The sequence below is a fragment of the Oncorhynchus gorbuscha genome, linkage group LG01, assembly GCF_021184085.1.
Source record: "Oncorhynchus gorbuscha isolate QuinsamMale2020 ecotype Even-year linkage group LG01, OgorEven_v1.0, whole genome shotgun sequence".
Lineage (NCBI taxonomy): Eukaryota > Metazoa > Chordata > Actinopteri > Salmoniformes > Salmonidae > Oncorhynchus > Oncorhynchus gorbuscha.
Genome location: NC_060173.1, coordinates 76,095,998 through 76,111,794, shown reverse-complemented (window position 1 = coordinate 76,111,794; position 15,797 = coordinate 76,095,998). Strand labels below are relative to the sequence as shown.

At 39.4% G+C, this 15,797-nt stretch overlaps 2 protein-coding genes across 4 annotated transcripts in view; one reads left to right on the top strand and one right to left on the bottom strand.

Moving 5' to 3' along the window:
* LOC124042132 (glycerol-3-phosphate dehydrogenase, mitochondrial-like) overlaps window positions 1-807 on the bottom strand; it is a 43,919-nt gene extending 43,112 nt beyond the window's left edge. For both annotated transcript variants that reach the window (XR_006840048.1, XM_046360499.1), the window contains exon 1: window positions 683-807. The gene's annotated coding sequence lies outside the window, so the exon portion shown is untranslated. The remainder of the gene's footprint in view (window positions 1-682) is intronic.
* Window positions 808-3,983: 3,176 nt separating this feature from the next.
* On the top strand, window positions 3,984-9,087 carry LOC124016960 (nuclear receptor subfamily 4 group A member 2). 2 transcript variants are annotated; one of them, XM_046332393.1, is made up of 8 exons: window positions 4,007-4,144; window positions 4,736-4,840; window positions 5,079-5,950; window positions 6,510-6,639; window positions 6,806-6,969; window positions 7,359-7,561; window positions 7,723-7,901; window positions 8,015-9,087. In XM_046332393.1, the coding sequence occupies exons 3-8, from the start codon at window positions 5,081-5,083 to the stop codon at window positions 8,269-8,271; spliced, it is 1,803 nt and encodes a 600-aa protein (XP_046188349.1). In that variant the 5' UTR covers window positions 4,007-4,144; window positions 4,736-4,840; window positions 5,079-5,080; the 3' UTR covers window positions 8,272-9,087. The 2 variants fall into 2 exon arrangements, with proteins under 2 accessions (XP_046188280.1, XP_046188349.1); XM_046332324.1 differs by lacking the exon at window positions 4,736-4,840 and having other exon boundaries at window positions 3,984-4,144.
* Window positions 9,088-15,797: the final 6,710 nt, after the last annotated feature.

Sequence of the window (15,797 nt, the reverse complement as noted above, 5' to 3'; positions counted from 1 at the left end):
GCATTTACTAGTCTATTTTTATTTAACCCCTTGGGATGGGAAATGTGTTTTTTTTATTAAGTGGAACTTGCTCTTTATGACTGAATGTTACAATTAGGTGAAAACAAACCAAGTTACAATTCTCAAATGTGAATGACCCACCTACTCATGAGTTGCATGAGCAAGTTGCAACTTGTCTACTGTAGCCAAAAACAACCTGACCTGTGTATCATTCTGGGTGGACTGGACATCCATGCATTTTCATAATAGCTAGTAAATGTAGGCCTGTTACTGAGAAGCAATCATTATCATCATGATCAATTTAGCTAGCTTTGGTCCACGAATAGTGGCTGGTTAATTAGGCTACTAGCTAGCTAGCCATAATAAACAAATGGTTTATTTAGGTAGCTATTATTCAACACTGACATGGTTGTTATGACAGGGCAGGGCAGTTGCTGTATCTTGGCTACTTGAGTAGTATTTCTACTCTAGTGAATGCAGTCTCCCTAGCTAACGTTAGATCGAGCTAAGTGCCATGACATCTTGACCGACCTAAGTCGTCACCTCGTAGCCTAAATGTTACTTAGCCGAGCTGGCTACGGTAGCCAGAGTTAGCAAGAGAAAACCACAGGCTCAGAATGCATGCAAAATAAAATGGCTCGGAATCTCTGGGTGCATTCTGACATGCATGTCGGGGACTTACAGTTCTTCCGATGTCTCTGGCAGCTATCAACCTGCACAGACCCCCGGATCAATGACTGCAGAGCGTGAAAACAACAACTTGACAGTCAGGTAGGCGTCTGGTTGCTAGCAACAACCTCTTGGCAGTCGAACCAGGAAGTAGATTAATATGATGAACAGCACAGTAAACCAATCAAAATAGAGATAAGAGAGTCTTGACCAATCATGATCAAGCCTATTTTATCTTGGAGCTAAACTGCGCAACCCTTGCTGTGATCTATTTGTGTCAGAGGCCGGTTAGCAGATGCTGACCTTGTCAGGGCTAGAATGCCCTGTCCATAACAATGATGCATATAAACCCTGTATAGATAATGCTATGTTTTGGCCATGGAGCAGATTTGAAGCCTCTGGTCGGCCATATTGGCACTCCTCAGAAAAGCAGTTCTCATAGGAATGAATGGAATTCTACATTATTTCATTCGAATGTTTCAAGGACAAAATTACATGTATTTAAGTGTGTTTGTTGTTGTAGTGGGTTAAGGTACATATAATTAGAATTCAAGCAAAAAATGTTGTATATATATTTTTCATTATTTATTTTCGTGTTTAATTTAAAAGTTTGCATTAAAGTGTCTGTAATAGAATAAAGGTGGCAAAAACAAATATACACGTTAGTAAATACATTTATATAATTTCTAAATATTTTATACAAAGGTGGGGGAATGCCAAGATGGTGGCACAGTGGCTTCAAAATAGCGCCCCCTGTAAGTAAGTCCTCTAGTGTATATATAAACTATTGGTCCATAAGCGTTCATGATAGTTCTTGGACAGCACTTATTTCAGCACCTTGGACAGATCACTTTTTTTACTGTCTATGACAACACATCTTTTTCAGCACCATGGACAGTAAAAATGTTTTTATAGTCAGTCCATGGACAGAACACATGCACGCACACGCCCACACATGTACGCACACACACACACACACGCCCACAAACACACACACACACACAAACACACTGCACAATTATCATCTAAAGAGTCCTAATATCCTGCCGGGCCAATAAAATACAGAGTGCATTACACACACGCACGGAAACACACACAACACACACACATTTGAGCTTGATTAGCAATGTCATTTTGAATTCCATCTACCACATATACAAATATTTTTGGGGAAATATCTTTGCTCTGATTTGATTATACATTATTAGCTCCCCACGTCCAAATGATTGTCAATTTATTGTGCATATAAATGAGGTGCTTTGTTATTCCACAGTAAAATGGGCAATTAAACTGCTAATTGTATTTCCATTCTAAACTTTAATTGGTAAATGGATAACAGTAGATTAAGGAATAGCAGTAGGCTCAGACTTTCAGGATAAAGTTGTTGGACTTTATTACTCATCCTTGTTAGGCCAATAAAACGTGATTGTTGTTATATGCTAATTAACTAAGTTGCCTTTGGTAAACGAGTCAAATGAGTCCTTGATGTAAAAAAAATGACAATGCGTATGGGAGTATCTGTATGTATAGGCAAAACCTGAAACGCTCCCATTTTGTATGGTCACTAGTGGACCTATAGGATGCCAAGCCTATGACAATTTGAGAAACTTTGCAATTGACTCACCATACAAGAACACCTGTAATTCACTGTAACTGATGCACCTTAGGCCATGAACAAAGATTAGAGGTCTTTTTTCAATTCTGTTTTGAACACACACTTATGGCCGTCTACTTTTTCAGAGGGTAGATTGACTGAGAGGTAGAGACCATCCAGTTTTGCCAAGCACTTCACGCAAATGCAACACTGTTTCAAAACCATTGATCTGATGAACCTAGTCTCATTCAGGATCTAGGCCTAGGCTAATAACTCCTCAAATTCCACTGAGCAAGTATAGCGAAGTCTGCATTTACAAAACACTAGATTTTCCATGTCAGTTTGGGAGATTGTTATACGCTCCTGAAGTGTTATGCTATAGCCTTAGTTCGTTCAAATCAGAGATAAATATGGATTGGATGATCTATGGATGATGAACAATAGTGTCCTCTAGAGGTGAGTGCAACCATGAAGTGTTGTTAGGGTTCTCTCCCCAACGTCCACTATGTTATGACTACATGGGACAGAGCTCACTGATCATGGACTATGTGTGTTCATAATTCCACAGAAATATGGACTTAAGTGAGCAAATAGGCAAGTATTAGACCATTGAATTGTTGGCTTAGGCCAAATCATTGTTCTTCCAATGCTGCATACATTTGTCCCAGAATAGTCACACCCAATCATTAGCCTCTGTGGCAGATCCATGCTTTTAAAATAAACAGTCTTGGGAAAAAAAGTGAGTAAGCCTATAATGGATACACGTGCAGGTGTATGCTAAATACCCGTAATATTGTTACAATACAATAACAATACGGCCAGGACTATTTCTGGAGGTCTGTTGACTGCGTCAAAGCCTGCGTTGTCTGCGTCACTCTCCATTCTGTGCTCTCACTATCGCGTTTCCCTTCCTCGATCAAATTGGCTCAGCCAGAAGAACTGACTCTACACACTAAATAATGAGCCCTGCCCACCCCATAGTCTGCTCAAGAGCAGCAGAGAACATGACTGACGGCATGTGAAACAACTAGGCCACACGCCCACGCGATTATGAGGTCTAAATTTGGAGTCCAATTGAAATCTACTAGTTGATTTTAAAGATAGACAGGGATAATATTGACCCACCGTCCATTATTTAACCAAACAAAGTTGTGAACCACTCTGATTATGATATGCCTGGATAAACAAATCACAGCCAATGAAACATTATTGAATGTTGAGCAAATATTCCACTCGTCAAAAACGGCCTATATTATAGACTACTGTGCTTAAGACTGACACATACTCACACATTGCAACAGAGCTTTACCCGTCAAAATCGTGTAAACCTATGTGGCCTGCTGTGCGTCTTTCCTGGGCTATTTGAACACCTTGCTGCTGCTGCTTCGAAACACGTAAGATGAGACACCTGGTAGAGGCTGAGAATGACGCTCAGTCTAAACACAATTGCACAGTTAAGCTTTACTTTAATATAAATATTCAAATGTTTAAATAACGCGGTTTCCAATACTTTTTATGGTTATAATCAATAAAAGAGAGTAGTCCCAGGTACACATGTACACAGACTATGCAACGGACTCATCATGTTGGCTGGACCATGTTCCAAAAGGGATTGGTGCATGTCACTGGCGACGCAGATGACGTTGATATTTGAAACACGTGGGCTGTGGTGCGGAGAGCTCACATAAACAAAGGCACATTGGCAGACCCGGTAGTCGAAGGTTGTATCGCGCGCAGTGCTCTGAGGAAGTCATACAGATTGCTTGGTTGGTATTGTAGGCTGTACTGTCGCTCACGCTTTGGAGCTTTTTACAGAATTGAAAAGCACTATCTACATGCTTTATGCATGGATTGACAACCACGATTCTGACGTGAAAGAAGGTAGGTTGATTTATTTGAATAAGTGGTATGTTTTTTTTTTAATAAGCCTTATGTGTTGTGACATCTTACTTCTTTTTAAAAATTGATTGGGAGTCATCAAAGCAGTTTTACTGTAACAGTTTATTTCTCACGTATTGTGTCATGCTGAGAATTGTTACTTTGCACATTGGGAGTGGTACTTACGGGTTGAGTATTGTTACATTTTACAATGAATGTGCAACATTACTTTGGAAAGGAGACTTGGAGAAAGTCATCGACGTCAATGCCGTGGAGGGTGGATGTTCAGCGACATTTCAACTTCTAATTTCTTCATTCAAAATGTCATGCGTGTGTATAGACTATAACAGGCAACTACGAAGCAGCGTGTGATTTTAAAGCTCATCCATATGGTCTTATAATTGACCTTTTGTCATTTAGGCTATATTGTAGGGCAGGCTGTGAGGCAAACATAAGTAAAAGCATAGTGAAAATGTCGGAAAATTGTGCTTATTAATTGCCTAACCTGTTTCTCGTGAATTGTTGGAGCATTGACTTATCTGATGGCATTGCGTTTTCTAGATGAATATACGTTAAATGTATCTATTTCATTAGGGGACGATTCCAGAAAAGAAACACTTTCTTGAATCCTGACCCCATACTCCTCCAGACAACATTATCAATTTCAAGTGTCACCGAAAAACAGTCTCAAGACTAAAGGTAGGAAAGCTTATTATACAGTCTATAATTTAAAAAAAAGAAGATTATGAATAAATCTCATGAAGTTTACTGTTCCCGATTGCCCGATTAAAACATGCGACTAAATAAGTTATCTGAACATCAGATCCGGATCAGATTTTTTTATAATACTTGTTATTTTGTAGATTATATGGAATGTCTATACTTTGTAGCTTGCAAATGGGTTTGAACATGAACATGTTGCCACTTTCGTTTTCAGCCATGCCCTGCGTTCAGGCTCAGTATGGGTCATCACCGCAAGGAGCCAGTCCCGCTTCTCAGAGCTACAGCTACCACACCGCTGGAGAATACAGCTGCGACTTCTTAACACCTGAGTTTGTTAAGTTTAGTATGGACCTGACCAACACTGAGATCACAGCTACTACTTCTCTCCCTAGTTTCAGCACGTTCATGGACAACTATAGCACCAGTTACGACGTTAAACCGCCCTGTCTATATCAAATGCCGCATTCTGGAGAGCAGTCCTCCATCAAAGTCGAGGACGTCCAGATGCACAGCTATCATCAGCAGAGCCATTTGCCAGCTCAGTCGGAAGAGATGATGGCCCACTCCGGCTCTATGTACTTCAAACCCTCCTCGCCTCATGCCCCAACCACACCAAACTTCCAGGTTCAGCCCAATCACATGTGGGAGGACCCTGGGTCCCTCCACAGTTTCCACCAGAACTATGTGGCAGCGACCTCTCATATGATAGAGCAGCGCAAAAACCCGGTGTCAAGGCTGTCACTATTCTCCTTCAAACAGTCCCCTCCTGGTACCCCTGTGTCGAGTTGCCAGATGCGATTCGATGGCCCACTGCATGTCTCCATGAACCACGACAACCCAGGAGCACACCGAGGCTTAGACAGCCAGAGCTTCGCGGTACCCAGTGCTCTAAGGAAACAGGCCGGGTTAGCCTTTCCTCACTCCCTTCAGCTCGGCCATGGACACCAGTTGATGGACAGCCAAGTTCATTCGCCCCCGTCCCGAGGGTCACCATCAAACGAGGGTCTGTGCGCAGTGTGTGGGGACAACGCCGCTTGCCAGCATTATGGAGTGAGAACCTGCGAGGGTTGCAAAGGATTTTTTAAGGTGGGCGTTCGCTGATTGTGAATTATGTAGCTTAATTCAATTATTACAATTACTCATTGTATTATCAGTCCTGTTAATTTTAGTATTGTTATTTTCATAATCCCCTTGTTATTAGTGGTGGGACTAAGCCTAGTAAACAATTATGACAACTGTAATAACTTGTGGATATCACTTTCATCACGACATTAAAAACTGTCAGTGTTGTGAGGTCTTTTTGTGAAATTACGGTCTTGTCTGGACAAGGAAGTGCAATATTCCCCATGGTAAAATTGAATGGTAACTTTATTTCTAACCCCCGATTAAATAGCCTAATCTTACAGATTTAATTAGAGGTCGTCTCAGAGGGCCGTAAAAATATGAATGCCCACGGATTTGTGTTTTTACTGAATGTTCTACCTCTCCGGTTCCTCACATATATAATAGCCCAAAACGGGAAGGATGGATGTTCTGTTACAATATCAATTATCCCCCATAGCGCAGCTGAATGTATGCCAACTGTGTATTCATTTGACATGTGCTGATGTCTATGCTTAAAACCCTGTTGTATTTTTCTTTGCAGCGCACTGTTCAGAAAAATGCTAAATATGTGTGTTTAGCGAACAAAAATTGTCCTGTCGATAAACGCCGAAGAAACCGTTGCCAGTACTGTCGTTTCCAGAAGTGCATGGTTGTCGGAATGGTCAAAGAGGGTAAGAACATATTGTGGTCACTTTGATTGTTTGTGTCCGTGCATGGCCATAAAACACCTGCGGTCCTGCGCGTAAAGTTTGCGCGTAAAGCAAGTTTAACCTTTTACGCACAACAATCAAAGTTAAATACAAGTTTATATTTTCTCTTGTCTTCCTCTCAACACAGTTGTCCGGACTGCTAATCTAAAAGGTCGAAGAGGCCGTCTTCCCTCCAAACCTAAAAGTCCCCAAGACCCCTCACCACCCTCGCCACCTGTCAGTCTCATAAGTGCCCTTGTTAGGGCTCATGTCGATTCCAACCCGTCCATGTCTGGCTTGGACTACTCAAGAGTGAGTTTATCATTTAATTCCCTTTAACAAATTGTGTATGAACATAAACACCGTGCTGCTAATTTAGAATATTATTAGAGTAAAAATACAGCGTTTGTACAAAGCAGTGCATGTCTGGATGTATTTGATCGTGTTTGGATGTGCATTTGCCACACAATGTATCGACTTCAAATGTTTTGTGCAAGACAGGTCTGCATTCTAAACTTTGTCAGTCTTTTAAGGTGGCATATTTTACTTAAGTAAATTACTTTGAAACGGAGAACTCAATAAAAAAGAAGACATTAATGTAATAGTAAAAAAAGCACTCCCCTCCTAGAAATAGGCTTTGCAATTTCACGGGTAATATATTTTAAAGGACCTCATTAAGCCCTGTTGAAATTAAATTCCAGTTTCAGGCTAACCCTGACTACCAAATGAGTGGAGACGACACCCAGCACATCCAGCAGTTCTATGATCTCCTGACGGGTTCCATGGAGATTATCCGAGGTTGGGCGGAGAAGATCCCTGGGTTTTCTGATCTTCCGAAGCAGGATCAAGATCTCCTTTTCGAATCAGCCTTCCTGGAACTTTTTGTTCTGCGGCTGGCATACAGGTAAGCCTCTTCTTAATTATGAAATAACCTCGACTATAATAAAGATCAGCCCCCTTCAAGCTCCGCTGCTTTGGCTTTTATTAGCTATCCAATAATTAGGAGCCTCTTAAATCCCTATTTATTGCTCAAGGTAATTCATGACACTTTGTTATTAATTGCAGGTCCAACCCAGTGGAAGGCAAACTCATTTTTTGCAACGGGGTGGTCTTACACAGGCTGCAGTGTGTCCGAGGATTTGGGGAATGGATAGACTCGATTGTGGAGTTTTCCTCTAACCTTCAGAGCATGAACATCGACATATCATCATTCTCCTGCATCGCCGCTCTTGCCATGGTAACAGGTGAGCAAATAGGATATACTTGAATTTAATCACTCTCCCAAATGTTACACTGTTTAAATGCATTTCCTATATTCACGTTTTGGTAATTATGTTTTATTATTTTCACATTACAGAGAGGCATGGGCTTAAGGAACCCAAAAGGGTTGAAGAACTTCAAAACAAGATAGTGAACTGCCTTAAAGACCAAGTGACATTCAATGGCGGAGGTTTGAATCGTCCGAACTACTTGTCAAAACTTTTGGGAAAGCTCCCTGAACTTCGCACCCTATGTACACAAGGTCTGCAACGTATCTTCTACTTAAAACTCGAAGACTTGGTTCCTCCGCCAGCAATAATTGACAAACTTTTCCTCGACACTCTACCTTTTTAAATAGACGTTAAAACTGACTTTTGACGAGACCTCAAAGAACTTCCACAGACTCTGTTTGAGTCAGCCTAACAGATTTGAAAGATTTTATCTCTGAATATTTGCAAGCTCCATAGTACAATCAAGGATCCACGAAATTGATATAAAGAAGAGTGAGAAAATTGGGTTCAGAAAACCAACTGATCTTCGATCTTTTTTTAATGTAATTGCCAGAAATGTTGTGAGTAGCCCATGATCGACCCCACACCGGGGGAAGTCTCCAAGTCTTCTCTTAACTTAATGTGGATCATTCTCGACCAAGTGAAACACTTTCTTGCAATTCTTATTCCTTATTGTTGACTAACCATCTGCTCCATTGATTACGCATACTGAGATGTAATATATTCCATTTATATATACACATATATGATAGATTATGTGATGCGTCCAAAGCGTCAATTTATAACACTTGTAAAAAGTTTGTTAATGACAAAATTTAATTTGACTTTTATGACTTGTGCCTATATGTGTTTCTGTCAGGATCCCAGAGGTGCGAAAGTATTTCGAAAAGACAACGCATGTTGTAGGTTTTTATAGGCACTGGCTGTCGAGGAGACATGTCTATATTATACATTATATACTGGACACTATGTAGTCTGCTAGATTTTATAAAGATTCGTAGTACTGGCACACCTTTTATGTATGACGCATATGTGAAAAGTATCTCCATCTGTATAGATAAAGAGGGATCCATGGTGTTTGTAAAACTGTCAGACATTCCTTGTTTGTATGTGTTGTAAGTATTGTTGCTGTTGAATATAAACGTTTATATATTTATTATTTTATTGCCAAACGCGACGTTAAGCATGGAGCATTTTTAAATGATTTCAAACCTTCATAATTCATGCTGAGCACGTTGTCTATGTTTTATGTCTTATAGACGTTTAGATTGTTATAATTTTACACATTTGAAAATGAAAAATTCGTCCTATATAAAATATAATTAAGTGTGCGGTACGTCCTTTGCCTTCATGGTGTATTTGAGTAGGATATTGCAATGCATTCGGTGCCGAATTCCAAACGTTTAGAGAGAAAGAGATATTTAATGTTTACAAATAAAACTTTTAAATCATTTTTCTTCCGAAACAATTTCTCTTAACTGATTTTTCTTTACAAATACAGGTGCATCTAAATGAAATTATTTAATTCAAAATGAATTGAGTGAAATATTGCTTGCTTTCCTGTAGGCATAAATATAGATTTTACGTTTTGATTAAATTGTTTCTCGGTAGCTCTATGCTGTATGGAATATTTTCAGTTTGTTCAAGCTCAGTAGAAATGAGGTGTTACTAATTAGGCTGTGATTACAGTGAATGTTTGATTACAGTGAAATAACTTACAATTTACATTAATGCAAAAACAAAAATCGTTGATCAAAAATAGATAACCCTCAGAAATGGGCATGCTTGCTTGAAAGGTAGGCTATATGGTTTACACTCTAAGAAAAGAAGGTTCTGGATAGAACCAAAAAGGTTTCTATGCTTGCTTCATATATGGCACCCCTTAATGTTATATAAATAACATAATTGGTTTCCTAAAGAACCCAATATGGAACCCAAGGAGTATTTTTGGTTCCGATTTTGGTTCAGTGTGGAATAACCCCCGGGGATCTGATCAAATAACCCTACATAAGGGTTTATATAGAACCTTTAGGGGTGCCATATATGAAGCAAGCAATATATACATTTTTTAGTTCTATACTGAACCTTTTTTTCTAAGAGCGTAGGCTAGTGTTTCATTGAGGTCGGAGACTTTATTTGGATTTGTTTTGCAAACTCACACTAGCAGTTTCCTAAAAGAAGGCTGAACAGTCTTGGACTCAAAATAATTGGACAAAACGTTTACATTGTTTATTCATTTCTCATATGGCGACTGGCCTGCTATTCCAAAAGACCAACAAGTGGGGACATTGAAATATCAAGAGAAGTTAAAGTGGCATGCTGATATAGCGTCAATGCTCATCATACTTTCAAATATGAAATGAATAGAATAAGTGACAGCCGATAACATAATACGAGATTTCCCAGTCTTTATTTATGCAACCACTTCTTACAATTTGGAACTCGGAAAAGATTATCCAGAAAGACGGGTAGACTAGGCTACTATGAAGTAAAACAGTTCTAAAACAATTGGATGGACGTCACATTTAGCATAATTTCTGACAGTTTGGGATTTTCGACAAACAGTTCTGTAAAAAAACAACAACTACAAAACAGTAGTCCTAAATCGGATTTATTGTGTACAAAATAATGGACAATGTAATTTAAAAAATAAGCGCTTTTTTTGGAACGAAGTTAACAGACAAGCAGGGTCAATACTTTGGATTTATAGCGTATAGATTTAGGAAAATAACTAAATAAAGAATCCTTATTTCAATTGCACCACTCTCAATCATTTTCATATACATGATGACTATATAATTACTGAAAATATAGATTTAAGTTTAAGCTTTTAGTAGAGTATTGCTTGGCCTACAAGATGTCAGAGGTGCGTAACCTTCAGCGTTGAAATAGGTCTGTCATTTGTGAACTCAGACGTTTTGTGAAGTTGTTCTGGTTATCAGTTGTTCCAGACGTGTGCAAACAAACTTCAGAGCAGTACGCCGGTACAGACTTAGACTCAAAATAATATGTCAAACAAGAAATTGCTCAAATTGAAAAGCGATAGCATCAAGTTAATTCATTAGGGTATTGGGTCGTTGCAAGAACATATATCCTTTTGCGTCACTTTGATATTTTAAGTAGTAATTGTGCACCAAAAATGCATTGCCATTTACTATAGACCACATGGAGGATTCAATCAATCAGATTTTTTATATGACTAAAGACTCGCTAAAGTGCCAAAACTCAGCGTTTTAAAATGTCCCTCCATGCACCCTCTGTGAATTCTAGGAGTATTTTAACCCACTTAACCCCAACATTTCTCTAAGTTTTCACCATCATTGTAAAGCCCTAGATATTTTGTTGCTTTGACAGAGTATTTTAAAATATAGATATATATATATTTATCATGTGATTAGTGATTAATTGATGTATGTCCCTCATTTTAAGGTCAACCCTTTTATGTGAAATGAACTCTCGATTTAATATGGTGAAACAATTCCTTTATAAATGTTATTTTGAAAAGAAACATCGAACATCTATAAGTCAAATCATAGTGTAAAAGCAGGGGAGCTGGTTCTACCATTTTTGGCAATTTTCTAGTGTTTTGTGGTGGGAAACTGAGCAGATGGAGCATAACATGTCAACCCTGTTACCCATTGATAGACAGGTTATAATTGTTTTATGAATTATATTTTGTTGTTGTGAAGCGTGCATTCAATTGACCCTTCGCTAAGCCCCGCCCCAAAGGTTTTGGGCAACCAATCGCAGCTCTCCAGTTGATAGCAACAGTTTGTTGAGTCTCATACATGCTCACGTTAGAAACAAACGAAAGCCTGTCGGGGCAAGAGGGAAAAACTGAGTTTTCTTCAAAAAAATACATTGTTTAAATGGCAAAATAATTTAACATTGCACCAGAGGTACTTGCTACTGTGATTTCTGAAAGGCAGAGCTTGTTGTGTATTTTTCTCTCAGTCTCATTGACCACCAAACGTTGCTAACGCTAGCTAGCGAGCCACATACATTGTTTTATCGATATGTATGTTAGCTAGCTATATTCGTCACGTTATTAATACAACTCCCATCTGCTGTCGACATAAGGATACAATTTGGGAGCACTAGTTAGCTCCCAAGTGTCCAGTAGCTTTGACTGCATTCTGACTTCATTGGCTAGCTACACGACAAATATAATTTTACCAGGTGGTTCCTGTCAAGCAATTGTAATGACAGTCTACCACAACATATCAAAACGTTTCGTGATTAGCAAGGGGTCGTCTGTTTAATTTCATTGTGCATTAAAAACACAGTTTGAGATCATTGTAAGGGGATTTGAGTGGAGAAAAAGGCTTCCCAGGAAAATAACAAGGCGGGAGCGGCATATTAAAGGGTCAATTCCCCATTCAACCACTGGCGAAATGACCTCAATGTGTTTCTAATACACAAATAAATTAAACACAGACTACTGCTTGCTCGTCAGGAAACTCTTGGTTATGTTGTGGTGGACTGTTATTACAATTGCTTCGCGGGAACCTAGTAAAATTATGTTTGTAGTGTAGCTAGCCACTGAATTGCTCTAAATTCAATGTCAGCATGCAGTCAAATCTATAACCACTTTTGGAACTAACTAGCACTCTCAAATTGTTTCCTGATGTCGACAGCAGATGGGAGTTCAATTCATACCATTGCTAGCTTAGCTAGCTAACATACAGTACCAGTCAAAAGTTTGGACACACCTATTCATTCAAAGGTTTTTCTTTATTTGTTTCACTATTTTCTACATTGTAGAATAATAGTAATGACATCAAAACTATGAAATAACACATATGGAATCATGTAGTAACCAAAAAAGTGTTAAACAAATCAAATATATTTTATATTCTTGAAAGAAACCACCCTTTGCCTTTATGACAGCTTTGCACACTCTTGACATTCTCTCAACCAGCTTCACCTGGAATGCTTTTCCAACAGTCTTGAAGGAGTTCCCACATATGCTGAGGACTTGTTGGCTGAGCACTTGTTCCTTCACTCTGCGGTCCAACTCAGCCCAAACCATCTCAATTGGGTTGAGGTCGGGTGATTGTGGAGGCCTGGTCATCTGATGCAGCACTCCATCACTCTCCTTCTTGGTCAAATAGCCCATACACAGGCTGGAGGTGTGTTGGGTCATTGTCCCATTGAAAAACAAATGTTAGTCCCACTAAGCACGGCAGGGTAGCCTGGAGCGGCAGGGTAGCCTAGTGGTTAGTGTTGGACTAGTAACCGGAAGGTTGCAAGTTCAAATCCCCGAGCTGACAAGGTACAATTCTGTCGTTCTGCCCCTGAACAGGTCTTTAACCCCCTAGGCTGTCATTGTAAATAAGAATTTGTTCTTAACTGACTTAACTGGTTAAATAAAGGTTTTAAAAAAAGCACAAACCAGATTGGATGGACTATCACTGCAGAATGCTGTGGTAGCCATGCTAGTTAAGTATGCCTTAAATTCTAAACAAATAACTGATATGTTCACTAGTAACGCACCCCAACACCATCACACCTCCTCCTCCATATTTCATGGTGGGAATTACACATGCGAAGATTATCCATTCACCGACTCTGCGTCTCACAAAGACACAGCGGTTGGAACCAATCATGTCAAATTTGGACTCATCAGACCAAAGGACAGATTTCCACCGGTCTATGTCCATTGCTCGTGTTTCTTGGCCCAAGCAAGTCTCTTCTTCTTATTGGTGTCCTTTAGTAGTGGTTTCTTTTCATGCAGCCGGATTCACACAGTCTCCTCTGAATTTGGATTTGTTTAAAAAAAATAGGTTACTGCATGATTCTATATGTTATTGCTGTCTTCACTATTATTCTACAATGTAGAAAATAGTACAAATAAAGAGAAACCCTGGAATGAGTAGGTGTTTTGACTGATACTATACATATATTAAGTGGTTAGCTAGCTAGCGTTAGCAACGTTTGGTGGCAAATGAGACTGAGAGCTAGCTTAGCAGCTGAGCAGCTAGCAAACAATGTAACCAAAACCTCCATCAAGGAATCACAGTAGCAAGTACTCCTGGTGCAGTGTTGAATTATTTGGCCATTTAAACATGTATTTTTTGAAGAAAACTCAGTTTTGCCATAGCCCTCACTGGCTTTCATGTGTTTTAAACATGAGCTTGTCCAAGGTGTCAGACTTGATGACCGTTGCTATCCATTGGAACGCTGTGACTGATTGCCCAAAATTCTGTGGCGGGGCTTAAAGAAGAATTGTCACCCCATGTTGCACACAACAAGCTTCCATTCTCCCAGTCATAAGAGGATTTATTATGACTAATTTAAGATGAAATCATCAACCCTGTTATGGTCAATCCCGTTACTTTAGGCCTATGTGGCGCGAAAGTAGTTTTTTAAATTTAACCTCTTGAGATGGGAAAACATATTTTTTAATGAAGTTGGACATGCTCTTTATGACAGAATTAGAAAATTAGGTGAAATCAAACATATCTTTTTTTATACACTTCTCAAAAGGCACCGAATTGCTGGAACGACCGACACTATTACTCTGAACAAAAACAAGTTGTTTTTGAAGGCAGCTTTGCCGCAACATAGCACAAAACACAATGCCCACTACAAAACAAATGTCGTGCTCTTAGGCAAGTTGAGTCAAGTACTAAAGAGTTGTATTATAAAGCACCTTTACAGCCAACCAATATTTGCTATTCGTAGCTACAGTTTAAGTCGGAAGTTTACATACATCTTAGCCAACTACATTAAAACTCAGTTTTTACAATTCCTGACATTTAATCCTAGTAAAAATTCCTTGTTTTAGGTCAGTTAGGATCACCACTTTACTTTAAGAATGTGAAATGTCAGAAAAATAGTAGAGAGAACGATTTATTTCAGCTTTTATTTCTTTCATCACATTCCCAGTGGGTCAGAAGTTTACATACACTCAATTATTATTTGGTAGCATTGCCTTTGCATTGTTTAACTTGGACCAAATGTAGTCTTGCACAAGCTTCCCACAATAAGTTGGGTGAGTTTTGTCCCATTCCTCCTGACAGAGATGGTGTAACTGGGTCAGGTTTGTAGGCCTCCTTGCTCGCACACGCTTTTCAGTTCTGCCCACAAATTTTCTATAGGCTTGAGGTCCGGGCTTTGTGATGGCCACTCCAATACCTTGACTTTGTTGTCCTTAAGCCATTTTGCCACAACTTAGAAATATGCTTGGTGTCATTGCCCATTTGGAAGACCCCTTTTGTGACCAAGCTTTACCTTCCTGACTGATGTCTTGAGATGTTGCTTCAATATATTCACGTAATTTTCCCTTCTCATGATGCCATCTATTTTGTGAAGTGCACTAGTCCCTTCTGTAGCAAAGCACCACCCCCGTTCTTCACAGTTGGGATGGTGTTCTTTGGCTTGCAAGCCCCCTTTTTCCCCATTTTTCCTCCAAACATAACAATGGTCATTATGGCCAAACAGTTCTATTTTTGTTTCATCAGACCAGAGGACATTTCTCCAAAAAGTATGATCTTTGTCCCCATGTGCAGTTGCAAACTGTAAACCTTGTCTGGCTTTTTTTATGGCGCTTTTGGAGCAGTGGCTTCTTCCTTGCTGAGCTGCCTTACAGGTTATGTCGATATAGGACTTGTTTTACTGTGAATATAGATACTTTTGTACCTGTTTCCTCCAGCATCTTCACAAGGTCCTTTGCTGTTGTTCTGGGAATGATTTGCACTTTTCGCACCAATGTACGTTAATCTCTAGGAGACAAAACGCGTCTCCTTCCTGAGCGTTATGACGGCTGCCTGGTCCCATGGTGTTTATACTTGCGTTATATTGTTTGTACAGATGAACGTGGTACCTTCAGGCATTTGGAAATTGCTACCAAGGATTAACCAGACT

What these genes read in the sequence shown, in the direction of transcription:
- LOC124016960 (XM_046332324.1), top strand. Translation starts at nt 4,099, where the DNA reads ATGCTTTATGCATGGATTGACAACCACGATTCTGACGTGAAAGAAG. An exon ending in CGATTCTGACGTGAAAGAAG is followed by an intron (nt 4,145 to 5,078) that starts GTAGGTTGATTT and finishes TTTCGTTTTCAG; the next exon opens with CCATGCCCTGCGTTCAGGCT. An exon ending in CGCTCTTGCCATGGTAACAG is followed by an intron (nt 7,902 to 8,014) that starts GTGAGCAAATAG and finishes TTCACATTACAG; the next exon opens with AGAGGCATGGGCTTAAGGAA.